This window comes from Cetorhinus maximus, chromosome 9 (assembly GCF_964194155.1).
Source record: "Cetorhinus maximus chromosome 9, sCetMax3.hap1.1, whole genome shotgun sequence".
Classification (NCBI taxonomy): Eukaryota; Metazoa; Chordata; class Chondrichthyes; order Lamniformes; family Cetorhinidae; genus Cetorhinus; species Cetorhinus maximus.
The window spans coordinates 113,107,353-113,133,245 of record NC_135887.1 but is presented as its reverse complement, the minus strand read 5'-3'; the positions used below and the strand labels follow the sequence as shown (position 1 = coordinate 113,133,245).

Here is a 25,893-nt window from a genome sequence, read left to right as displayed (position 1 = left end):
GTTTTAAATGACTGTCCCCTTAATCTGTAACTATGTCCCCTAGTTCGAGGTTCCCTAATTAGTGGAAACATCTTCTCAACATCCTCCCATTCAAGCCCCATCTAATTGTATAATTATTTTGATGGGGGAGGGTTGGGGAGGAACGTAAGTAAGCACAGTTAGGAGATGGACACAGTCTGGGGGCAAATGAGACCCTGTGGTGTCCTCCTGGAGTTTGGAGGAAATGTTCTGTCACTCTTAGTCCACATGACAACCTTTAACTGTGTTCAACCAGAGCTCTTCTAATCCTGTATCCAAATGGTGATGACTTCCTCCACCTCAGCGCATGATCACCACAGAGCGCCATTCACAAGGCCCAGGGTCAGAACCGCAACCTTTACATTTCAATGAGGTCCCCGCCTGTTGAATGCCTCAAGGAATATGCAGGCTGGCCAAAACACGCATGATAAAATGGCACAGAGTGGATCAAGTGAGTATATTGGCACACTGCTTTTAACAACAACAATGACATCCATTTATTTGGCACCTTTAACATTGTAAAATGTCCCAAGACACTTTGCCAAAAGTGTTATCATAAAAAGTTTTGACGCCAAACCACATAAGGAGATATTAGGACAGGTGATAAAAAGCTTATCCAAAGAGGTAGGTTTTGACAAGTGTTTTAGAGGGGGGGAGAGAGGTAGAGAGGTTTACAGAGGGAAATTCAGAGGTTAGGGTCTAAGTAGCTGAAGGCATGATTAGAATTGAGGCATCCACAAGAGACCGAAATTGGAGAAGACCAAAATGGGAAGATAGCAAATGGACACTGCAGAAGGAAGCCAGGCAAATGTAGGACTCTTACAGTCTGAAACGGGTGAATTTATAATAAAGAACAAGGAAATGGCAGAACAATTAAACAACTACTTTAGTTCTGTCTTCACAGGGGAAGACATAAACAACTTCCCAGAAATGCTAGGGAACTAAGAGTCTAATAAGAAGGAGGAATTGAAGGAAATTAGTACTACTAAAAATATAGCACTGGAAAAAGTAATGGGACTGAAAGTAGATAAACCCCAGGGCCTGATAATCTACATCCCAGAGTACTAAAAGAGGTGACCATGGAAATAATGGATATATTGGTTGTCATTTTCCAAAATTCTGTAGATTCTGGAACAATCCCGGCAGATTGAAGGGTGGCAAATGTAACCCCACTATTTAAAAAATGAAGGGAAAGAGAAAACTGGGAATTACAGACCGGCTAGCCTAACATCAGTGATAGGGAAAATACTAGGTCTATTATAAAGGATGTAATAACAGGACACTTAGAAAATATCAATGGCATTAGACAAAGTCAACATGGATTTATGAAAAGGAAATCACGGTTGACAAACCTAATGGAGTTTTTTGAGGACGTAACTAACAGAATAGATGAGGGAGAACCAGTGGATGTGATGTACTTGGATTTTCAGAAAACTTTTGATAAAGTCCCACATGAGACATTAGTGTGAAAAATTAAAGCACATGGGATTGGGGGTAATATATTGGCATGGATTGAGAATTGGTTAGCAGACAGGAAACAGGGAGTAGGAATAAATGGGTCTTCTTTGGAGTGGCAGGCGGTGACTAGTGGGGTACTGCAGGGATCAGTGCTTGGGCCCCAGCTATTCACAACATATATCAATGATTTGGATGAGGGAACCAAATGTAATATTTCCAAGTTTGCTAATGACATGAAACTTGGTGGGAATGTGAGTGGTGAGCAGGATGTTAAAAGGCTTCAAGGCAATTTAGACAAGTTGAGTGAGTGGGCAAATTCATGGCAGTTACAGTATAACATGGATAAGTGTGCAGTTATCCACTTCAATAGGAAAAACAGAATGGCAGAGTATTATTTAAATGGTGATAGATTGGGAATGTTGATGTACAAAGGGACCTGGGTGCCCTTGTACATCAATCACTGAAATCAAGCATGGAGGTGCACAAGCAGTTAAGAAGGCAAATGATACGTTGGCCTTCATTGCGAGAGGACTTGAGTACAGGAGCAAGGATATCTTACTGCAGCTGTACAGGGCCTTGGTGAAACTACACCTGGAGTATTGTGTGCAGTTTTGGTCTCTTTACCTAAGAGAGGATATACTTGCCATAGAGGGAGTGCAGCAAAGGCTCACCAGGCTGATTCCTGGGCTAGCAGGATTATCGTATGAGGAGAGATTGGGTCGACTAGGCCTATATTTGCTGGAGTTTAGAAGAATGAGAGGGATCTCATTGAAATGTATAAAATTTTGACAGGGCTGGACAGACTGGATGCAGGGATGATGTTTCCTCTAGCTGGGGGGTCTAGAACGAGGGATCACAGTCTCAGGATATGGGGTAGGCCATTTAGGACTGAGATGAGGAGAAACATCTTCACTCAAAGGGTGGTGAACCTGTGGGATTCTCTACCACAGAAGGCTGCGGAGGCCAAGTCACTGAATATATTTAAGAAGAAAATAGATAGATTCCTGGGCTCTGAAGACATCAAGGGGTATGGGGAGAGAGCAGGGGTATGGTGTTGAGATAGAGGATCAGCCATGATCATATTGAATGGTGGAGCAGGCTTGAAGGGCCGAATGGCCTACTCCTGCTCCTATTTACTATGTTTCTAAGGCGGACAGCTGATGCATTATCACCAGGCCTGTGCTACCATTGAAAACAGATTGCTTCTCCACCACCTGTAGTTGGGCAGGTGCAGTTTTGAAACAGAACAAACAAATTATTCAAATTATCACAGCAAACTGATGCACAATACAAGTCGTGGAAATGGATTTGTTGGCTTGATAGTTCTGATTGAATATTAGATTCACTAAGTTCATCTGCTATGAAGTTTAACATGGAATTATTTCAGGCGTTGCTCACCGATAAGCTTATCTTGCTCGTCGTACACAGAGAGAGAGTCGTTTCCACAGAAGATTCCGGGTTCTATGTCGAATTGTATAAATTCCAGTAAAATGTGCTTTCCTTCTGGGACATAGATAGTCCATAGGCAAATTCTGGTTTAAAAAAAAGAAAAACGATCTCCAAAATATGACAGACCAAAATTTCAAAAAATGTCTAGAATCATAGAATGTTACAGGACTGAAGGAGGTTATTCAGCCCATTGTGCCTGTGCCGGTCTTTGAAAGTGCTTGCCAATTAGTTTCATTCCTGCCTCCTCTTGTCCCATAACCCTGCAATTGTTTTTTCCCATTCAAGTATTTATCCAATTCCCTTTTGAAAGTTACTATTGAACCTACTTCCAATGCTCTTTCAGGCAACGCATTCCAGATCACATCAACTCGCAGTGTAAAAAAGTTCTCCTCGTTTTCTCATTGTCTGTTATCTAATAAGCATTGCTACCATGATAAAACTTGAGATTAAACAGCAGTCCACTAACTGCTGAGATCAGGTAGCATGCAACTGACAGCAAATTAAATTTAGTTGTTCATTAATGTTAAAAGTCTGAGATATTGAAATCATGCTGTAACTGATTTGGACACATTTCAAATTCCTCTCACCGGTGTTTTAAGGGAGGAGGTAACCCACTTATTTTAAAAAAGCACATCACAGTGATGAACCATAGAGAGTTTTTGTTGCACAGAATGAGGCCATTTGGCCCATTGTATGTCGTCACTTTGCTATAAGAATCCAAAACTAATCCCACTGTCCTCATAAGAACATAAGAAATAGGAATAGGAGTAGGCCATAAACCCCTCAAGTCTGCACATCTTTGCGTCATCAACTCCCTGTGAAACCATGTGACTAAAGATATTTCTTCTAACTTATCGCCCCATATGTTGTTGACCTCTCAACACTCAAGGGAATTATAGAATCTTAGAATGGTTACAGCACAGAAGGGGGACATATGGCCTGGCAAGCCCATGCCAGCTATCTGCAAGAACAGTTTGGCTAGGCCCATTCCCCTGCCCTATCTCCACAGCTCTACAATTTCTTTTTCCTTCAGGTACTTATCCAATTCCCCTTTGAAAGCCATGATTGAATCTGCCTCCATCAGCCACTTGGGCAGTGCATTCCAAATACTAAGCACACGCTGCGTAAAAAAAGCTTTTGCTCATGACGCCTTCGATTCTTTTGCCAATCACTTTAAATCACTGTCTTCCGGTTCTCTACCCTCCCACCAACAATACTGAATAGCCTTTCCCAACAAAAAAAAACGGTCATAATTTTAATAACCTCTATTAAGCCTCCTCCTATCCTTAATCAGTTGAGCACTGGCGCAGGAAGAGGGTTAGTCAGCAAATCTACACCTCTTTGTGAATGTTTGGATCATTCTTTACTGCCAGACAGAGACGGGTGCAAGTAAAAGTAAGTTAAGGTGAAAGAACACCACCTGCAAGTTCTCCTCCATGCCACAAGCCACCCTGGCTTAGAACTATATCGGCCATTTCCTCACTGTCACTATAGGTCAAAATCCTGGAACTTCCTCCCTGGCAACACTGTGGGTGTACCTGCAGCACATGGACTGCAGCAGTTCAAGCCTCTTCTCAAGAGGCTATTAGGGATGGGCAGCAAATGCTGATCTTGCAGATCAGAAGATCAGAAGAAATAGATCAACACTTACATTCGAAGAATAAATTTTTTTTAAATATGTGGTGAAACAAACATGTGACTTTGCATGAAAGATTTGGTTTCAAGCTATTGCAAACTGATGACTGTCACACAACTTGTCAACCTGGGATGACACGTGAAGGCAGGGTTGTGTGCTGAATTAGCAATTTGGGGATTTTGGGGAGTTTGGGATTTTGAGCTCTTTTGTTGCCTTTCTCCAAGGTGTGGTTGAATACTGTGACTTCTGAATACATTGGGACCTCAGGCCATGTGATACTTACTCATTGTTTTCATAGTACAGACGTGGACTTTCTGGGTAATCTAGACGACCTTCTACTGCGATCAATGCCCCATCAGTTACACTGCAGTTCACTGCCTCTGCAAGAAAAACAATGACCGTCATGTAATAGCTTACTTATTGGCAGTTTGCTGATTTCAACCATGGCTCAATGAGTAGCACATTCACCTCCTGAGTCCAGAGGTTGTGGGTCAAGCCCAATTCCAGAAACATGAGCCAGAGTCTAGGCTGACAATTCCAGTGCAGTGCTGAGGGGGTGCTGCACTGTTCAAGGTGCTGTCTTTTGGATGAGATGTTAACCTGGGGCCCTGTCTTCCCCCTCAGATGGATGTAAAAGAACCCACGATGCTGGTTTAAAGAAGGGCATGGAAGTTCTCCTCAATGCCCTGGGGCCAATACTCATACCTCAACCAACGTCCTGAAAAACAGATTCTCTGGTCACATGCTGTTTGTGGGATCCTGCTGAGAGCAAATTGGTTGCCATGTCTCCCACATTTTTTTTATTATTCATTTACGAAATGTGAGCATCACTGGCTAGGCCAGCATTTATTGCCTATCCCTAATTGCCCTTGAGAAGGTGGTGGTGAGCTGCCTTATTGAATCACTGCAGTCAATGTGGTGTAGGTACACCCACAGTGCAGTTAGGGAGGGAGTTCCAGGATTTTGACCCAGCAACAGTGAAGGAATGGTGATATAGTCCCAAGTCAGGATTGTATGTTGCTATGAGGGGATCTTCCTGATGGTGTTGTTCCCATGTATCTGCTGTCCTTGTCCTTCTAGCTGGTAGCAGTCATGGGTTTGGAAGGTGCTGTATTAGGAGCCTTGTGAGTTTCTGCAGTGCATCTTGTAGATGGTACACACTGCTGCTACTGCTCATTTGTGGTGGAGGGAGTGAATGTTTGTGGAAGGTGCACCAATCAAGCGGGCTGCTTTGACCTGGGCGATGTTGAGCTTCTCGAGTGTTGTTGGAGCTGCACTCATCCAGGCAAATAGAGAGTATTTCATCGCACTCCTGACTTGTGCCTTGTAGTTGGTGGACAGGCTTTGGGGAGTCAGGAGGTGAGTTACTCACCACAGGATTCTTAGCCTCTGACCTGCTCTTATAGCCACAGTATTTATGTGGCTGGTCCAGTTCAGTTTCTGGTCAATGGTAACGCCCAGGATGTTGATAGTGGGAGATTCAGTGATGGTAATGCCATTGAATGTCAAGGGGCGATGGCTGGATTCTCTCTTGTCGGAGATGGCCTTTGCCTGGCACTTGCGTGGCGTGAATGTTACTTGCCACTTGTCAGCCCAAGCCCAGGTCTTGCTGCATAACTACAAGTAAACTTCAAAAAGAACTTCAGTGGCTCTGAAGCACTTTGGTTGTGAACAGTTTATTTTGTTAATTTTATTTTCTCACACCAGCTCAATGGATTAACTATGAGTATTCACACTGGCTCCAGACTGTCCCTTTATCTCTGAGGTAGAATTCCTGCCTGTGTATTAGAAGGTTGAGGGTTTGAAACCTACTTCAGACAAGCACAGTGACTGGAGACGAAAGCTCTGGCTTGGTATCCTGGGTTCATATCCAACAGAATCCTCACATTTTTTAACAAAAGCTTTTAACTGTCCCGTGGCCAGGTATTCTAACCATGAGACTTTGGAGTTATTCCAAAGAGCTTCTGCACAATGTATTGAAAGCAATGAGGAGTTCAAAGGGTTCCATTATCTCTGTATGCACCAGTTATGAAGTATGATTGTAACTACATCCAGGATTGCAAACAAGAACCTGTGATTATGCTGTGTCCTATTGTAACTCAGTGGGTGATACATAACAATTCTGGGCTAATTGAATCAAACACAAGAACATCATGAGGATAAGTTGCACAGATCAGGCCTTTGTTCTCTTCAGTGAAGAGTGGGCAGGAAAGTGGAGTTGACGTAGAAGATCACCTATGATCATAATGAATGGTGGAGCAGACTTGAGAGGCCGAATGGTCTACTCCTGCTCCTATTTCTTATGTTCCTATGAGTGTAGAAGATTAAGGGGGGATCTGATTGAAATGATTAATGAATTTGATAGGCTAGATAGAGAGAAACTATTCCCTCTGGTAGGGGAAAAGCATCCAAAGGGATTTCACAGAAGCTTTATCAAACAAAATCTGACACACAGTGACATGAGGAGATATTAGATCAGGTAATCAAAAGCTTGGTTAAAGAGGTAGAGCAGGATCGTCTGGTCCCACAGAAAGTCAATGGGCTTTCGGCTGGTCTGCTACATTCCCCAAGGCAGGTCCTGCCATGGCAGGGCTGTAAAATCCCAGTCATAGTCTTTAAAGAGGTGTCTTAAAGGAAGACAGAGATAAGTACCAAGATGGAGAAGTTTATAGAGGGAATTCCAGATCTTAATCTTCATTAGGAAACTGATGTCTTCACATACCTGGTAAAATGGATCTGCTGTGTCCTTTTAATTCTGCAAATAAAAAATGTATACATTAGTGCTCCTGTGAAATATCTTGATTAAAACAAACAATGGCTGAGATTGACATGAGTTATTAAAATAAAACCAGAAATATTGGCCATACTTTGCAGGTCAGGCAGCGTCTGTGGAGAGAGAAAGTTTCAGGGTCATCAGAACTGGAAAAAGAGGAGGAAAGAGCAAAGGTGTAGTCCGTGATAGGGTGGAAGGCAGGAGAGACTAAATGATAAAAGGAATGATCGTCGAACATTATATATGTGATAATGGGGCAAGTAAAGAAACAAAAGATGGGTCTAAGGGGAGGTATAAATAGGTACAGCAGAGGCGGGGGGGTGCAAACATGGAAAATCTAGAGAAGGCTCCTTGGCTGAGGACTGTGGCAGTGTAAGTGAGGAGACACCATGGGTATGGACCACCCTGTCAGCTGTGTACAGATAAGGGATCCCCATCCAAAGCACCAGCCACACCTCCTCTTATCCCAATGGCTCCGGCACAGCCATCCTCCATTACCATCGCCTGCTATCTGAGAGTAAATGGAAAGTGGTGGCTAGGATCTGATGAGTATTAGTTCACTGCATTTCTTTCATTGACAGGCTTTGAAGTGTCTCTTTCTCTCTCTTCAGGTACCATGCCCCCTTCTGTGATTGGTCCGCGGTTATGCTTGGCAAGGTACTGCAGCGTAGACCATTGTCTTCTGCAGATGGCTGACCCAGACACTCTCCCACTCTTACTGCCTGCCATAGGAAACATCAGGAGGATCTACAGGAAGATAATCAGCCTGTTTAGCCACATTATGAACACACCTTCCATGGCCAACAAGTCCCTGCAGGGATTTAAACTCATTGCATAGGGTCGCCAAATTTTCCATCCCGCCCGCGACGGGTCCTGCATGGGCGGGATCAGAAAATCCTTGGCCAGAGTTTTAAGGAGGCAATTCCAGAGCTTGGGAACCAGCCAACTGAAGGCAGAGTCACCAATGGTGGAGCGAAGTAGACAGACACTAATCGCAAATTCACAAAGGTAGACCAAGGTGCAAGCCCTTCTACTCTGATCCCACTTCACTGTCCTTTCTCCATATCCTTCCATATAAAACCTTTTCCCAATTCCACAGTAATAGCATAGTTAAACTATTCCTGTACCATTGTTCATGGTTTGCTGAATCCATGATTTCAAAGCTTTGACTTTCGTGAAGATCCCAGGCGTCCCTCTTTTATTCGGTGATTTGTTGTTGTTGTCCTTCCAATTGCGGCCACAGCCCATCCCCCATGATGTCACTCCAACCACAGTCCAGGCATCTCCTTCACCCCGACACATCAGGGGACCTCCTGAATCACCCTCCAAAAGTAAAGGTATGGATCACACAACCAACATCACTGAAATAAATCATCCAGTCATTATCACGTTGTTGTTTATGGGAGTATGCTGTGCGCAAATTAGCTGCCGTGGGCGAAAAGAGGACCTGGAGGCAGCGAGCAGCACCTAGATCCACCTTTCAGCCTCCAGTATTTGGTTCTAACTTCGGTACAGGGGAACAAGCTGATTGGTGAGTGAGTTATTCTACTTATAATAAATAATTTGTAAAGTTATGGTATGGCAGAGCAGCTAGCTAAGTGGAATGTGGATCCTGTGAAATGTGGGAAGTCATGACACACCATGTGTCCTAGATAAACACATCTTCAGGAAGTGTCGTTTGAAGGGTTCTCAAAATTCCTACATTTTTCATATCATCAACAAGGATATAACTTTTGGACTTTTATGGCAGAGGACCCAACTGCTGATTTATGTGTAGAACCTTGCAGACAAGAGGCTCCATGAAGGCCTGAACTGGACATGCCCGAGCTTGTTGAGTACAGTGTGGATTGTTGCCTGACACCAGACAACAAGAGGAGACAGAATATGCATTCTTCCCTTTAAAACAATCAACCCAGAGAAAGACTTCATCTTACATGAAACTAAAGCCCATCAAAATCTTGCATAAATAATCACTACTAACTACTATGGGAGGAAGGCAGCAATCAATGCAATTATGCGAACTTATCAATACTCCACATATACAATGGCTTTCAGTTCAAGACTAGTTACGGGGACAAGAAGATAACGATAAACATCATGCGAGCCCAGTAAAAACAACGAGACAACAATCACCTGAAGAAGCTCACCAAAAATCAGACCAAGAACTAACCTTGATTTGGATTGAGATAAGAAATTCGAAAAACAGTATAACTGGGCCACCAGTTACAAAAGCGGGAGGGTGAGCAGTTTTGGAGCGGTTGAAGCAGAGTTTAAGCCGGGAGAGGTAGCTCAGCCAAGTGGAGGAAGGAGATCTAGAGGTTTGCAGGCCCGCAGGCAACATCACGGTGAGGGGCACGGGGTGGCAGTCTCAACCGAAGATAACAAGGCCGCAACCGCAGCCCTCCATGAAGATCGACCACCCACAACCGCGCCCTCCACCCAACTGAAGAACCTTTGCAGATTCCACAAACCAGGACCATGTGGGGATGGCAGGCCCCAGAGGACACAAAGAGTGTACCCCAAAACTGCAACCGGCTTACCTGGCTGGATTTCAAACTGTCAAGGAACCCTGGTTGGTGAGCATGATCCCTGACCTCTCCTAGTTCAATTTAGTTAGGTTTTGGGGGTGGGACAAGGGTAAGGGGATTAGTAGGGTGATTTTTCCCTCATTATGCCGTGTGTTCCCCATTCTTAACTAAGTGTACTTTGTAGGTCTGTATAATCTGAGTATAATCCTAATGTTATAAATTCATTTGTGACTTCACTAAACCCAGTTTTTTTTTCCTTTCCAAAACCAGTTATCTGCTGCACTTTGTCACAACCCCCAAATAGGTCCAAGGTCTAGACCCAGGGAGTGGGAGCGATTCGGACCACTCAGAAGTCAGAGGTGAAGCTGACACACACCACCACCCCCTACACATTGGCGGCAGAAGATTGAGCTCCAGGTTTCAGAATACAAGCGGCGGCTGGAGTCACTGTGGTGCATCCGCAATGGAGAGAATTAAATGGGCAGCACATTTATGGAGGTGGTCACACCGTAGGGTCAGAGCATGCAGGCAGAGAGGGAATGGGTGACCACCAGGCAGTCTAAGAGAACCAGGCAGGTAGTGCAGGAGTCACCTGAGTCGATCTCACTCGCTATCTTGTTTCCCATTTTGGATAGTGGTGTGGATGATGGTCCACCAGAGGAGTGCAGTCAGACCCAAGTCTGTGGCACCGGGGGTGGCTCAGCAGCGCAGGAGGGGAGAAAAAAGAGTGGAAGAGCAATAGTGATATGGGGATTCTTTAGTTAGGGACACAGACAGGCATTTCTGTGGCCATAGACGTGACTTCAGGATGGTATGTTGTCTCCCTGGTTCCAGGTTCAAGGTTGTCACAGAGCAGTTGCAGGACATTCTTCTGGGGGAGGGTAAACAGCCAGAGGTTGTGATCTACATTGGTACCAATGACATAGGTAGGGAGAGGAATGAGGTCCTGAAAGCAGATTTTAGGGAGTTAGGGATGAAATTAAAAAGCAGGATCTCAAAGGTAGTAATCTCGGGATTACTCTTAGTGCCACTTACCACTGAGCATAGGAATAAGGGGATTGAGCAAATGAACGCATGGCTGGAGAAATGATGTAGAAAGGAGTGCACTGGGGCCAGTTCTCAGGTAGGCAGGGCCTGTACAAGATAAGTGGGCTGCACTTTAGCAAGACTGGGACTAACATCCTTGCAGGGAAATTTGCTGGTGCTGTTGGGGAGGGTTTAAACGAGATTGGCAGCTGGATGGGAACCTGAGAGGGAGCTCAGATTCAAGGGAAGTGAAACTGATAACAGGAAATAGAAAAATAGTAAGCGAAATTAGAAGGCAGACGAAGGGAAGGCAAGCAACAAATAGGATCAGAATGTGGTTTAATGTTAAAAAGACAAAGTTAAGGGCAATCTATCTGAATACATAAAGCATTCACAACAAGGTAGATGATTTGAAGGCACAAATAGAGGTAAAGGACCATTACAAAGACATGGTTACAGGGTGACCAAGACTGAGAACTGAACATTCAAGGATATTTGTCATTTAGGGAGGATGGGCTAAAAGGAAAAGGAGGTGGAGTAGCACTGTTAATAAGGGATGAGATCAGTACATTAGTGAGAAAGTATCTTAGGTCGAAGGATCAAGATGTAGAATCAGTTTGGGTGGAGCTAACAAACAGCAAGGGGCAGCAAACATTTGTGGGAGTTGTTTATAGGCCTCCAAACTGTAGTGGTAATGTTGGGCATGGTATAAATCAGGAAATTAGAGCTGCATGTAACATGGGTAATACAGTTATGATGGGTAATTCAATTTACATATAGACTGGGTAAAACTAATTAGCACTACTGCTGTGGAGGATGAATTCCTGGAGTGTGTACGAGATGGGTTTCTAGAGCAGCACATTCAAGAACCAACTAGGGATTTTAGATTATGTAACGAGAAAACGCTTTGGTTGTAAAGATGCTTTGAGACGTTCTGCAGTTGTGAAAGGTGCTATAGAAAGGCAAGACTTTCACTGATCCTTTTTCTTACCTGACATGCATCCTTCCTTCCATCAGGGAACCCAGCGCACGTAAGGGTTTCCCCCTTGAATTGTTTTATCACTGATTGCATCACCTTTAAGCAAGTCTTGAAATCAAGGATGGGAAGCTCAACCTCTTGTAAAGTGTTTGGTAATCTTCCACCTCGAGGATAACATAATAATAATCATCCCTGAAAACTAGGCAGCAGCAATCTGAATTTACAACACTGGTTAGGCTTCAACTGGAACTGAAGGAACAAATGATACATACAAAATGGTTTGTGCCCCACAACAGCCATTGGGTCAGGCAGTGGTGTCTGCAAGGGTACACCCTGCACCAGACCTCTTTAGGGTCTGAGATCTCAGGAATTCCTGACAGAAAGAATTTTCTTTTATTTTTTCATTCATGGTATGTGGAAATCACTAGAAAAGCAGGCATTTATTGCCCATCCCTAATCACCATTGAGAAGCTGGTGGTGAGCTGCCTTCTTGGCTTGTTAGACTTCAGCAGGCAGCAAAAGTCAACCATCTTGCTCTGGGCCTGCAGTGACATATGGGCCCAGGCTAGGTAAGGATGGCAGATTACCTTCCCTAAAGTGCATTAATAAACCAGTTGGGTTTTTATAGTTTTATGGTCACCATTAAGCTTCTTATTCCAGGCTTATTGAATGTTTAGAATTCAATTCACAAACGGCCATGGTGAGAACTCTTTGGCACTACTCTGACATCAGTAGCCATGTTTGGGGAGCAAGCAAAAGTACTGCCCCCTAAGGGCCACAGTAGATACTTTGACGTTAGGTCAGCATTGAATATATTGGGATCGAATAGGCCCTTCCTGGGGAACTCCTGTTATGAATTTATTAAGCCAATTCCAGTGTGATACCATTTTAGCTGCAATACTTACCCTCAGACAGCCGTCCCCAGCCAGCAGTGGTGCAAATGTTTCCTGTATCAAAAGTGTCATCTTCATTAGGAAGACAAGCTGGATAGATATTTTCACCTGTGACGGAAGAGCACAAAAGTTTACCACTGTCTCTCAATTGCCGAGAAAGATGAGTCACTGCTGATTCTGTCGTAATGTTTCTATCTTAGAGACAGAGTGGCTTGGCTCAGGTCTCACTCCAGACAACTCCAAACAAGCACAGACTGCAGCTCCAACTCTTAATACCCAATTGAAACCAGTGAAGTTTCCATGTCTGGTGGGTGTGGGTGTGGGTGTGGGTGAACCCCTCCCTTCCCCACATTGTAAAGGGTGGTTAAGGTTCTGTAAGGTTCCAACTTGTTAGCATTCTCTGCTTTGAGTCAGAAGGACATCAGTTAAAGTCTCACTCCAGAGGCTTGAGCACAAAATGTAAGAGCTCAGAAAGGACTTTTTTTTCTTTATTTTTTTCATGGAATGTGGGTGTCACTGGCTTGGCCAGAATTTATTGCTCATCCCTAATTGCCCTTGAGAAGGTGGCGATGATCCACTTTCTTGAACTGCTGCAGTCCATGTGATGTAGGTGCACCAACAGAGCTGTTAGGGATAGAGTTTCAGGTTTTTGATCCAGTGACAGTGAAAGAATGGCGATACAGCTGCACATCAGAATGGTATGTGACTTGAAGGGGAACTCGCAGTTGGTGGTGTTCCCATGTGTCTACTGCCCTTGCCCTTCTAGGTGGTAGAGGTTGCAGGTTTGGAAGGTGCTGTTGAGGGAAGCTTGGCAAGTTGCAGTGCATCAAGTTAAGGGTGCATACTGTTGCCACTGTTAAGTGAATGTTGAAAGGTGGTGGACGGGTTGCCAATCAAGTGGGCTGATTTGTCCTGGATGGAATTGAACTTCTGGAGTGTTGTTGGAACTGCACTTAATTAAGCAAATGGGGGGGGTCTTCCATCACATTCCTGACTTGTGCTTTGTAAATGGCAGACAGGCTTTGGGGAGTCAGGAGGTGAGTTACTCGATACAGAATTCCCAGCCTCTGACCTGCTCTTGTAGCCACAGTATTCGTGTTAGGTTTGTTCGAGGAAATAACCTGGGTTTTTCTCTGTTTTTATTTCTTCTCTCAGCTGAATACATGGCAGCTGTGAGTTTGGGGAGAAAGAATTGTTCAGTTCTGATACTCAGCCATCCTGATGTGGGACAGGCTTGATGGACCAGCTAGTCTTGCCTGCCTATCAATTCTGTATGTTCGCATGTAAGAAAGGAAGGGAAGGACAAAAGAATGGAAGGAAAGAAAGCATGCAAAGAAAACCGGAACACAAAGTAAACCTGGATAAGTTAAGTCAAGAGTGCTATTGAATTGGGACAACCCAACAGCTCAAGTCAGGGAATAAAATCCCTTGGTCTGACAGAAGATCCATCACTGATTTTCTCAGTAGCTGCCCCCACCATCCAAATGTTGCAATTGCTAGATGAGTGAATAAATTGTGGTTTACCAATCAGAAGACGCACTGCTCATTAATTAACAAATCTTTCTTGTTCAAAACATATTTCCACTTTTGTCAGAATTCTTAAATGGCAAATTTATAGTACATTTCAAAGCATGTGATTCCTGGAGCACCCTTTTTGGTAAATTTAGTTCTAACATCAAACTGTAGAAATGCCTCCTTAATAATTCATAGGATGATATCACACAGAAACAAACCATTCAGCACCCTCTCAGTACTGGCATCACAGAGTGCCAACCTGGATATTCACTCAAGTAGCTGAATTGGGACTGGAACCCACAACTTTCTGACAAAAAGGCAAGTGCATTACCATGGCTGAGGTCATGAGAGATTGAATACCTTGTTTTCCTGCCAGTAGAACTCAGCACTGCCAAGTTGCAAGTATGTACCAGCATCAAACCATTAGGGTATCAGAGCCATGAAGTTGAACCTGCTGTTAGAACAGTCTTCAAGGATAACATATCAACAAAGAAAAGTTGCTCAACTAAAAGTTACCAAAGTTGAAGATGCCATTGAGTTCCAGAAGAGCAATATCATACTCAACTGGGTAGGCAGCCTTGAATTTGGGATGTATGATGATGCGTTTGACCGTTTGAGTTTGCTCCTCTTTGTCCAAGTTCTTCAGGTTATATTCCCCAGCTGTCACCTTCAACACAGTCAAGATGTTCCTGAGGCCAACCAAAATAAGCAAAGAGTAACAATGCAACACGTTACTAAGGAGGTATACTCTCTTACCAGGTGGAACCCGCAGCGCGTAGACTAGTTGACAATGTTCTCTCTAAGCTGCTCAGGTCTGGAATGTACCACGCAATGCTTGAAGGGCTTAAAGGGGTTAAGTTATGAGGACAGGCTCTGTCTGCTCTCTCAGATGGACATAAAAATCTCTTGGCACAATTTCAAAGAAAAGCAGTGGAGTTCTCTCTAATGTCCTGCCCCAATAATTACCCTCCAATCAAAATCACTAAAACAGATCATCTAGTCATTATCACATTGCTGTTTATGGGAGCTTGCTGTGCACAAACTAGCTGCCATGGTTCCTACAACGCGCAGTGACAACATATTTAGAAAGTACTCCAGCTGCTGTAAATCCCCTTGGGATGTCCTGAGGTTGTGAGTGGCGCTATGGAATTGCAGATCTTTCTTTCTAGACTTGACTTGTATTCAGTTGAATTTAGAAGATTAAGAAGTGATATAATTGATATGCTTAAGATAATCAAAGAATTTAATGGGGTAGACACAGAACCATTTCCTCTGGTGGGGGGAGCCTGGAACATGGGGCATAACCTTAAAATTAGAGCTAGGCTGTTCGGGGGTAATGTGAGGAAGCACTTCTTCACACAAAGGGTAGCGGAAATCTGGAACTCTCCCACCAAAAAGCTTTTGAGGCTGGGAATGGGGGGGAGGTTAATTGAAGATTTCAAAACTGAACTTGAGTGTAGTGGTGAGAATGTGGAACTTGCTACCACAGGAAATGGTTGAAGCAAATCATATAGATGCATTTAGAGAGAAGCTAGACAAACATATAAAGGAGAAATGAATAGTGGGTTTGGCCTTTAAATCTATCCACCGATGTATTACCCTTACTTCCAATCGAGTCCTCCCAGCTATCATCAGTAGATAGGTTTAAATTAGGCAGACATAACAGATATATTCTCATAGGAAGGTTTTTAATTTTGTTAGATTGATTTTAAATCATGAAATGAGCTCCTGGTAATAAGAGGACAACTTCAGTGAGTCTGTACCTGTCCCGGATGCAATGAGCCGCTGTCAACACCCACTTCTCGCTGATAATCGTCCCTCCGCAGTAATGGGTTTTACGTCGTTTCAAAGAAACCTGCCGAAGATTTTCAACGCCGTTAAATCCACAAAAAGTACATAGAATCATTCAGCACAGAGGGAGGCCATTTGGCCCATCATTCTTATGCCAGCTCTTTGAAAGTCCTACCTCCATACCCCAGGCTCATTCCTCATAGCCCGGTATTCATTTTTTCCTTTTCAAGTATTCATGCAAATTCCGAGTGTTTTTACCATCCTTTCAGGCAGTGCATTCCAGATCACAACAACTCACTGTGTAATAAAAATTCTCCTTGGATTCTCTAGCCAAAAATCTTACACCTGTGCCCACTGGTGACTGGCCCTCCAGCCATTGGAAACTGTTTCTCTCAATCTAGACCTTATTATTTTGAATACCTGCATTATATCCCCCCTTAACCTTCTCTGCTCTAAAGAGAGTAATTCCAGATTTTCCAGTCTTACCACATAACTGAAGTCCTTCATCCCTGCTACCATTCCAGTAAATCTTCTCTGCACCCTCTCCAAGACTTTGACATCCTTCCTAAAGTGCAGTGGCCAGAATCCAGCTGGGGCATATCCAATTATTTATTAAAGCACTTAGACTGGGTGCCTGCAAACAGATTTCAGCCAGCTAGCTATTCACCATTGATATCATCAATTTGAACTTTGGAATCAAAAACACAATTTTTACACAAATTTTGTGCACGGATGGCTTAAATTGGGAGGTGATAGTCAATACTGAGGAAGACTGCAACAAATTACAGGAGGACATTAATAAACTTGCAGTGGGCAAATAATTAGCAAATGAAGTTCAGCAGAGATAAATGTGAGATAGTACATTTTGGTATGAAGATTATAGAGGTCAGTTATGTAAATATGGATTGAAATGACTGAACTGACAATGTAACAGATCAATTTTTGGCTGCATACCACAACTATAGCGCCTAGGCCGATGCTGGGTGGTCAGTCTGGTTTTATTCCTTATAAACTTTGTAGCGGTTTGATACAACTGAGTGGCTTGCTAGGCCATTTCAGAGGGGCATTTAAGAGTCAACCTGTGCTGTGGGTCCGGAGTCACATGTAGGTAAAGGCAACAGATTTCCTTCCCTAAAGGACATTAGTGAACCAGATGGGTTTTTACACAATCGACAATGGTATCATGGTCATCATTAGACTTTTAATTCCAGATTTTTATTGAATTCAAGTTCCACCATCTACTGTGGCAGGATTCAAACCCTGGTCCCAGAGCATTACCCTGGGTCTCTGGATCTGAAGATAGGATACAGGCAATCAATTGACCAAAAGCCTGTAATTATAAGGAGTCAGGTGAGGGGTCTGCTCTTATTGCAAACATTCCACTGGTACAAGTATAAATGATTGTCAAAACACTGGCAGGGTGAACATCATATAACTCTTTCTGATTTCATCGTCATCATTATGGTCAGGAGAATGAGGAGCCTTGGAACAATGTGATGGATACACTTGGGTGATGCTTATCAAACATGTGAAATACTAGGCCTCTTTAAGAGTTTTGAGTCAAAAAAGCGTATTTTGAGACAGTTTGTAGGGACTCTGCAGGGAGTAACCAATCCCTGATCATCACAGGTTCCGAACACATGTACTGAGGGGTTTAAGAAAGGCATACCTTCCTTTGTTTCTCACTGTACAGCCAGACATTGGCCAAAGCATCAGAAGTTACACCTTTTCCTCTGGACGTCTGACCCGCGCTCCTAGCATGAACAGCGGCTAGAGGGGACCAGCTGGGCTAGGCAAGGGAAAAACTTGTGAGTATCATTTAGGGAAGGTGTAACCCTTTAGTCTCCTGGTTGAGTTAAAGCGGAGAGTTGGAGGGGAAGTGTCAGTTTTTCTGTGGTTGAGTTAAAGTAATGAGAGTGAAGGGCAAGGCTGGGGACTATGTGGAAGTTCCAGTTTTGTGGATATCATCCAGATAACTGGATGTGTAAACCTTTGATTTCATAGTTTAAAGTTAGGCAGGCTAGTTTTCCTGTGGATTGGGGGGTTTCAGCTTCTGTGCAGTATTTATAAAATGAGGATACAACTGAATAGAAAGAGTTCAGCTTGTGAGTTTTATTTTTCACTAATAGGTTCTGCATGGTGTTATTCACCTGTTCATCAGCTATCGGTATGCTATTTCCTAGTGATTTTGAAACACAGTTCAATAAAATTAGTTTGAGAATTTTATAATTTATACTTTTGCCAATGTCATTATTTATTCTATTCATGTCTGAACCCTTATAACAGTTCACATGTTACACTTATTACAGTATAAGTCATGGTGGGGTATAGGAACAAAGGGATACATCAATCACTAAAGGTTGCGCCATAGATTAGCAAGACCATAAAGCAAGCAAACCAAGCACTAGGGCTTTATTTCTAGCGGGATAGAATTGAAAAATCAGGAAGTTATGCTAAACCTGTACCAAGTCTTGGTTAGGCCACATTTAGAGTACTGCGTGCAGTTCTGATGGCCATATTATAAAAAGGATATCAAGGCACTGGAGAGGGTGCGAGAAGATTTACAAGGATGATGCCGGAAATGTGTGGGCATACATGTCAGGAAAGGATAGATGGGTGGGTCTCTTGCCTCTTCAAAAAAGAAGTCTGAGGGGTGACCTAATAGAAGCCTTTGAAATCATGAAAGCTTTTGACAGAGTGGACAAATAGAACATTTTCTCTTGTCGGGAAGAGCATAACTAGAGGCTATCAATAGAAAATAGTTACCAAGAAATCCAATAGGGAATTCAGAAGAATCTTCTTTTAAGAAAGAGGGGTAAGAATGTGGAACTTCCTACCAAAGGGAGTAGTTAGAAGTGTATACTATAGATTCATTAAGGGGAAACAAGACAAATGTATGAGGGAGAGGGGAATAGAGGGTAACATGGAAAAATTTACATGAGGAAAAATGGAGGAGGCTTGATTGGAGTGTAAACACCAGCATGGACTGGTTGGGTCAACTGATCTGTTACTGTGTTGTATATCTTCTGCAATCGTATATAATCCTAGTTTGCTCATTTACAAATTAATGCTTCAGTGAGGTTTTGTTAATATATAAATATTAAGGCATAGGGAATTAAAACAATACAGCTTCTATTGCTCACAGGGTAACAGGAGAAGCTTCAATAAACCGAACGGTTGACTTCTGCCCCTTTTTCAGCTTCCCTCTTTCTAGAGTGTAAACCTTAACCTTCTCTTCTCCTTCTTCATGATTGATTTCAGTACGCACTGTACTTTTTCTAATGCATTGACAATGTGTTATCAATAATTCAGCAACCCTAGGCAAATTGAGTGGATTGTACTTCAGTGGCTGGAAACATTCATTTAAGTATTGGCTCACTGAATGTGTGATCATAACACCTGTAACTGTTAAGAGCCTCTCGGAATAGCTCAGCTGACAGTTGTTGACACAGACTCAGCCAGTTGGTTTAGACCAATACCCACATCATCGCTTTTATAGCCCACGGAATTGATCAATCGTGTCTAAAATAGGCCCTAGGACACAGTATACTCTACCTGCCAAGGGTGTGCTCCAGGCTCCGACTCCTTGCCCCCAACAATACGATTCCACAAATTCAGCAAAAATGGGACCCCTCCCTTCTCAGGATGAATGCCACACTTAAAAACTTCGAAAGTGAAGAGATAAGAACAGTTAATTTCAGTTTGTTTATAATTTGGAAGAGTTCTAGGCTGCCAGTGTTAGAGGGAAACTACTAAACACATCCTTATGTTATTCCGCTCCCAGCTATTTGAATGCCGATATTTGCCCAATTATTATTAACAGGTTTTGCTTTTTTTCAAAGATATACTTCATTCATAAAATTTGTAAAGGTATATTACATAACAGTTCAAATTTAACATTTCATAGGTGCGATGCATTTTCTTTCGAAGCAGTACATCAGGTACCTCATTATATTTGCCATTACAGGTTATATTTACAATGTACATTTACATTTCATGTCAAACATTCCCTCTTGCATACAATCCAAGGGGTTTTACATGGTTTCCAGCCCCTCATTATACTATGATGGGAGCTCCTTAGATAGTCCCCTTTCTCCACCCAGCCTTTGCAGCAGATGCCCAAACTTTAGTACATCCCTCAGCATGTCGTTCAGGAGCTTCCTAAAACCTTTCTCTTTGACCCAAGCTTTTGGTCACCTGTCCTAATATCTCCTTATTTGGCTCAATGTCAAATCTTGTTTGATTTAGGCTCCTGTGAAGCGCCTTGGGATGTTTTGCTACATTAAAGGCAATATCTGAATGCAAGTTTTTGTTGTCTTATGTCATCACTGAAGTAATGAATGCTGTTGTCATGGTTTAAGTTTCCATCTCTTGATGAAGCACAGTTTGTACTTCCACTGTTATAAAAATAAGTGCCAAGAACATTAAACACCACAGGTCACATATATAGGGGGTGAAACACATTTTGACCATTCATGCAAAACAAGCAATAGCAAACAGGCTTCCCATTCTAAACTCCACACAACTTTCATTATCAATGGTAGGGGGTGGCATAGTGGTAATGTCACTGAACTAGTAATCCAGAGACCTAAGGCTAATCCTCTGGCAGATGATGGAATTTAAAATCGATAAATCTATAATAAAAAGCTGCTCTAATGGTGACCACGAAACCATTGTCGCTTATTGTTTAAAAACCCGTCTGGTTCACCAATGCGCTTCAGTGAAGGAAATCTGCTGCCCTTAGCTGATCTGGCCTACATGTGACTCCAGACCCACAGCAATGTGGTTGACTCTTAGCTGACTGCTGAAATGGCCTAGCAAGCCACTCAGTTGTATCAAACTGCTCGGAAGTCCAAAAGGAATGAAACTGGATAGACTAGACACTGGAAACGACAATTTCACATCCAGCCTGTAGAGATTCCAAAGTCCTCCTTACGAATATTTGGGGGCTTGTACCAAAATTGGGAGAGCTTTCTCACAGACTAGTCAACAGCCTGACATAGTCACACTCTCAGAATCATACCTTACAGTGTCCCTGACCATCACCATCCCTGGGTATATCCTGCCCCACCGGCAGAACAGAACCAGCAGAGGTGGCGGCACAGTGGCATAGTCTGGAGGGAGATGCCCTGGGAGTCCTCATATCGTCTCCGGACCCCATGAAGTCTCATGGCATTAGGTCAAACATGAGCAAGGAAACCTCCTGCTGATTACCACCTACCACCCACCTCAGCTGATGAATCAGTGCTCCTCCACGTTGAACACCACTTGGAGGAAGCACTTGAGGGTGGCAAGGGCACAGAATGTACTCTGGGTGGATGGACTTCAATATCCATCACCAAGAGTGGCTCGGTAGCACCGCTACTGACCAAGTTGGTTGAGTCCTAAAGAACATAGCTGCTAGACTAGGTCTGCAGCAGGTGGTGAGGGAACCAACAAGGGGGAAAAACATACTTGACCTCATCATCACCAATCCACCTGTCACAAATGCATCTGTCCACAACAGTATTGGTAGGAGTGACCACCGCTCAGTCCTTGTGGAGACGTAGTCCACCTTCACATTAAGGATACCCTCCATTGTGTTGTGTGGCGCTACCACCATGCTAAATGGGATAGATTTCAAACAGATCTAGCAACCCAAAACTGGGCATCGATGAGGCACTGTGGGCCATCAGCAGCAGAATTGTATACAGCCACAATCTTTAGCCTCATGGCCCGGCATATCCCTCGCTCTACCATTACCATCAAGCTGGGGGTTCAACCCTGATACAATGATGCATGCAGGAGGGCATGTCAGGAGCAGTACCGGGCATAACTACAATACAGTACAATGTGCATGCCAAACAGTGGAAGCAGCATGTGATAGACAGAGGTAAGTGATCGCACAACGAATGGATCAGACCTGAGCTCTGCGGTCCTGCTATGTCCCGTCATGAATGGTGGTAGACAATTAAACAACTAATTGGAAGAGGATGCTCCACAAATATCCCTATCCTGGGGGAGCCCAGCACATCAGTGCAAAAAATGAGGCTGAAGTATTTGCAGCACCTTCAGCCAGAAGTGCCAAGTGGATGATCCACCTCGGCTTCCTCCTGAGGTGCCCAAAATCAGAGATTTCAGTCTTCAACAAATTCAATTCACTCCATCTGATATCAAGAAACGATTGAAGGCAACTAAATCACTGCAGGAGTTCATTAGGATGGTGTCCTAGGTCCAATTATCTTCGATTGTTTCAGCAATTACCTTCCCTCCATCCCAAGGTTAGAATTGGGAATATTCACTAACGACTGCACAATGTTCAGCACCATTCACGACTCCTCAGATACTGAAGCAGTCCATCTCCACATGCAGCAACACTTGGATAATACTCAGATTGGGCGGAAAGTGGCAAGTATCATTTGTGCCACACAAGTGTCAGGCAATGACCATCTCCAACAAGAGAGAACCCAACTATCTCCCTTTGACATTCAATGCCAATACCATCACTGAATCCCCCACTATCAACATCCTGGGGGTTACCATTGACCAGAAACTGAACTGGACCAGCCATATAAGCACAATGGCTACAAACACAGGTAGAGTTTGAGAATTCTATGGAGGATGACCCATTTCCTGACTCCCCAAAGCCTGTCTACCATCTACAAGGCACAATTCAGGCATGTGGCGGAATACTCTCCACTTGCCTGGATGAATGCAGCTCTAACAACACTCAAGGAGCTTGACACCATCCAGGACAAAGCAGTCTGCTTGATTAGCACCCCTTCCACCCCCTTCAGTATTCAATCCCTCCACCACCATCGCACAGTGGCAGCAGTGTGTAACACCTACAAGATGCACTACAGCAACTCACCAAGTCTCCTTCGACAGCACATTTGAAACCTGCGGCTCTGCCACCTGAAAGGGCAAGGGCATCAGATGCATGGTGACACCACCACCTGCAAGTACCCCTCCAAGTCACATACCATCCTGAGTTGGAACTATATCGCCATTCCTTCACTGTCACTGGGTCAAAATCCTGGAACTCCCTTACTAACAGCACTATGATTGTTCCAACAACACATGGATTGCAGTTGTTCAAGAAGGCAGTTCACCACCATCTTCTCAAGGGCAATTAGGGATGGGCAATAAATGCTGGCCTAGCCAGTGATGCCCACCTCCCGTGAGCGAATAAAAAAAAAGCCAAATTGGGTGGTGTGTAACACAGGTATGCAATTCACTATCACCAGTTCTATGTTACCTTCCAAGATGAATGTTATCCCCATAGCATCAATAATGGACATGGAAATGTTGTATAAATATGTTCATAGGTCATCTGTTATTATTATCATATCATAGAAACATAGACTCATACCTATTTTCGTTAGACAAGTGTACAAAGGGTAAGAAAACCAATTTGGGTGGACAGAATTAAGGTACAGACCAACCATGACTTGACCAATTACTAGAACAGCTTTGAGAGGCTGAATGGCCCCTTCCTGTTTTCATCTTTCTTAGTTTAGCATAACCACTGTCGTGGTTATGGTTAGTGGACTAGTAGCCCAGAGGTTGTGAAATCTAAACTTACCACAGCAAGCTGTGAAACTGGGTTCAACAAAACCTGGTAAATTAGGGGTCAGCACCAGATAAAAGTGACCATGGAAGTCTCTGGATTGTCACAAAAGCCCAGTTGGTTCACTAACCCACTTAATGGAAGGGAAGCTTCTAATTTTACATGAGTCCAGTCCCACAATATGTGGTTGACTCTTTTGAGTGTTGGTGATAGTGTATGACGAGTGACATCAGCTGGACCACCCATTAAACACCTCTCTCCACTTTTGTTTCCACTGAATTCAACGAAAATGTTTTTAACATGGTGTGCAAGCCATAAAACCCATTTTACTCTATCTCTCAAGAGCAAAATTACTACCTTAATGGCTTTGGAAAATCCAGACATGTAACCGAACAAATCAGTATCAAATCAGAATACCAAGGGGTAGATCATAATTCTGGGCTATATTGTAAAACCAATTAATGCTGATAAGCAGTAGTTGGGGCTCAGTTGGTAGCACTCTCACCTCTGATTCAAAAAGGTTGTGAGTTCCAGATCTACTCCAGAGACTCAAGCACATAATCCAGGCTGACACACTCTGAGCATTACTGAGGGAATGTTGCACTGCTGGAGATGCTGTCTTCCAGATGAGACATTAAACTAAGGCTCTATCTGCCCTTTCAGCTGGGTTAACAGATCATGGCACTATTTTGAAGAAGAGAGATGGGGATTTAGGACCAGAGAAAATTTATGCCCCAGTAGGTGGCAATTTGGCCTATTATGCCAGTGCCAGCTGACATAGAGCTATCTAGCCTAATCCCATTTTGCAGCTTTTGGACTGTCGCCCTGTAGGTTATGGCCGTCAAGTGCATATCCAAGTTTTTTTTAAATGCAATGAAAGTTTCTGCCAATTCGCCTCTAATCCTTCTATTGATTACTTTAAATCAACCCAATCCCAGTTTATTGACCCCTCTGCTAAGGGAAAGCGATCCTTCCTATCCACTCCATCTATTCCCTCATTATTTTACACACCTCAATTAAATCACCCGTCAGCCGCTGTGCCAAAGGAAACAATCCCAGTCTGTCCAGTTTTCCCTTGTAGCTAAAATTCCCCATTCCTGGCAACATCCTCATAAATCTTCCTCTCTAGTGCGACTATGCTCTTCTTACAATGTTGTGACCAAAATTGTATGCAGTCCTCTATTTATTGCCGAACTAGTATTCTGTGCCGTTCTAGCACAACATCCCTGTTCTGTGCCTCTAGTAAAGGAAAATATCCCATGTACGAATTCAACCCAGTGTCCTGGGCAAACATTTACCCTTCAACCAAAACCTAAAACCGATTATTTGATCATATTCTCACTGGTGTTGGTGGGAGCTTGCTGTGAACAAATTACCTGCTGCATTACAACAGTGAGAACAATTCAAAAGTACTTCATTGGCTGTAAAGCAATTTGGGACATTCTGAGGTTATGGAAGGTGCTATTAAAATGCAGGTTCTTCAATCCTACAGAAACTTGTTTTACATCTCTCCTGATCTTTATTTCCTTTGAAATCGTTTTACCATTTTACGCTACTACACAAAGTCAAAATCTAACATCAAGTGTCACCATTGTAACTGGGGTATCATTCCCATCATATAAGCTGAGAAATCACTTTGGGTGATATCAGCAGATGATGGTTTAATGGTTTCCTATACAATTCCCATATCTGCCAATCCACTGAATGAGGTCTGCAGCTCAGGAGGCCACTCAGCCCATCATTTACCTTGATGAGAGTAATGCCCTCCATTAAAATCACAGTTAAAGGCATATTTTAACCATATATTCAAGATCTGTTGCTAATATTGGCCAGAGCAATTTGTGGCCTACGTTTACATTATATTTAACAGTAATTAACAGTAATGTTAATCCATTTGCTATATTTTGATTAAAAAAAACTCGAAAAAGGACTCAATCTTACCATTCTGACTCTGCACTGGCTTCATGTCAATGACAGAGTTATAGCTAAATATCAGCCCAATGAAGAAGAGGTGGCCTGGAGTTACTCGCATGTTGGCTCCTGAGTGTTTGACCAGTGTGGAAATCCTTGGAGAAAGAGAGAGAGAAAGAGATGTATTGTTACAGAGACAGAAGAAGGACAGCAGAGACACTGGCGGACAGCATCCAGTTACTGTTCAACCAGGTCTGTTATTAACTAGCTATAACTGACTGAGAGCAGAGAGCCCACCCCCCTGGGTTTATATTGGTGTCTGATTCATTACAAAAGTTGCACAAGGGGTCATAAAACGCACTGTTGC

At 43.3% G+C, this 25,893-nt stretch overlaps 2 protein-coding genes across 2 annotated transcripts in view; both read right to left on the bottom strand.

Annotated features, from left to right (window-relative positions):
• Positions 1-8,615, bottom strand: part of LOC144685079 (ovochymase-2) — a 46,191-nt gene extending 37,576 nt beyond the window's left edge. Inside the window, exons 1-4 of the mRNA XM_078549614.1 lie at positions 8,462-8,615; positions 7,284-7,316; positions 4,845-4,941; positions 2,875-3,008 (exon numbers count right to left, since the gene is read on the bottom strand). Of these exons, the coding sequence (XP_078405740.1) occupies positions 2,875-3,008; positions 4,845-4,941; positions 7,284-7,316; positions 8,462-8,582 (385 nt within the window). The 5' untranslated portion in view covers positions 8,583-8,615. The remainder of the gene's footprint in view (positions 1-2,874; positions 3,009-4,844; positions 4,942-7,283; positions 7,317-8,461) is intronic.
• Positions 8,616-9,075: 460 nt separating this feature from the next.
• Positions 9,076-25,647, bottom strand: LOC144685078 (ovochymase-2-like). The gene is made up of 6 exons (XM_078549612.1): positions 25,557-25,647; positions 19,622-19,731; positions 16,039-16,130; positions 14,792-14,964; positions 12,773-12,868; positions 9,076-9,188 (listed from the first exon to the last, which is right to left on the bottom strand). Exons 1-6 carry the CDS (start codon positions 25,645-25,647, stop codon positions 9,076-9,078), a joined length of 675 nt encoding a protein of 224 aa, XP_078405738.1.
• Between the last annotated feature and the right edge of the window lie 246 nt (positions 25,648-25,893).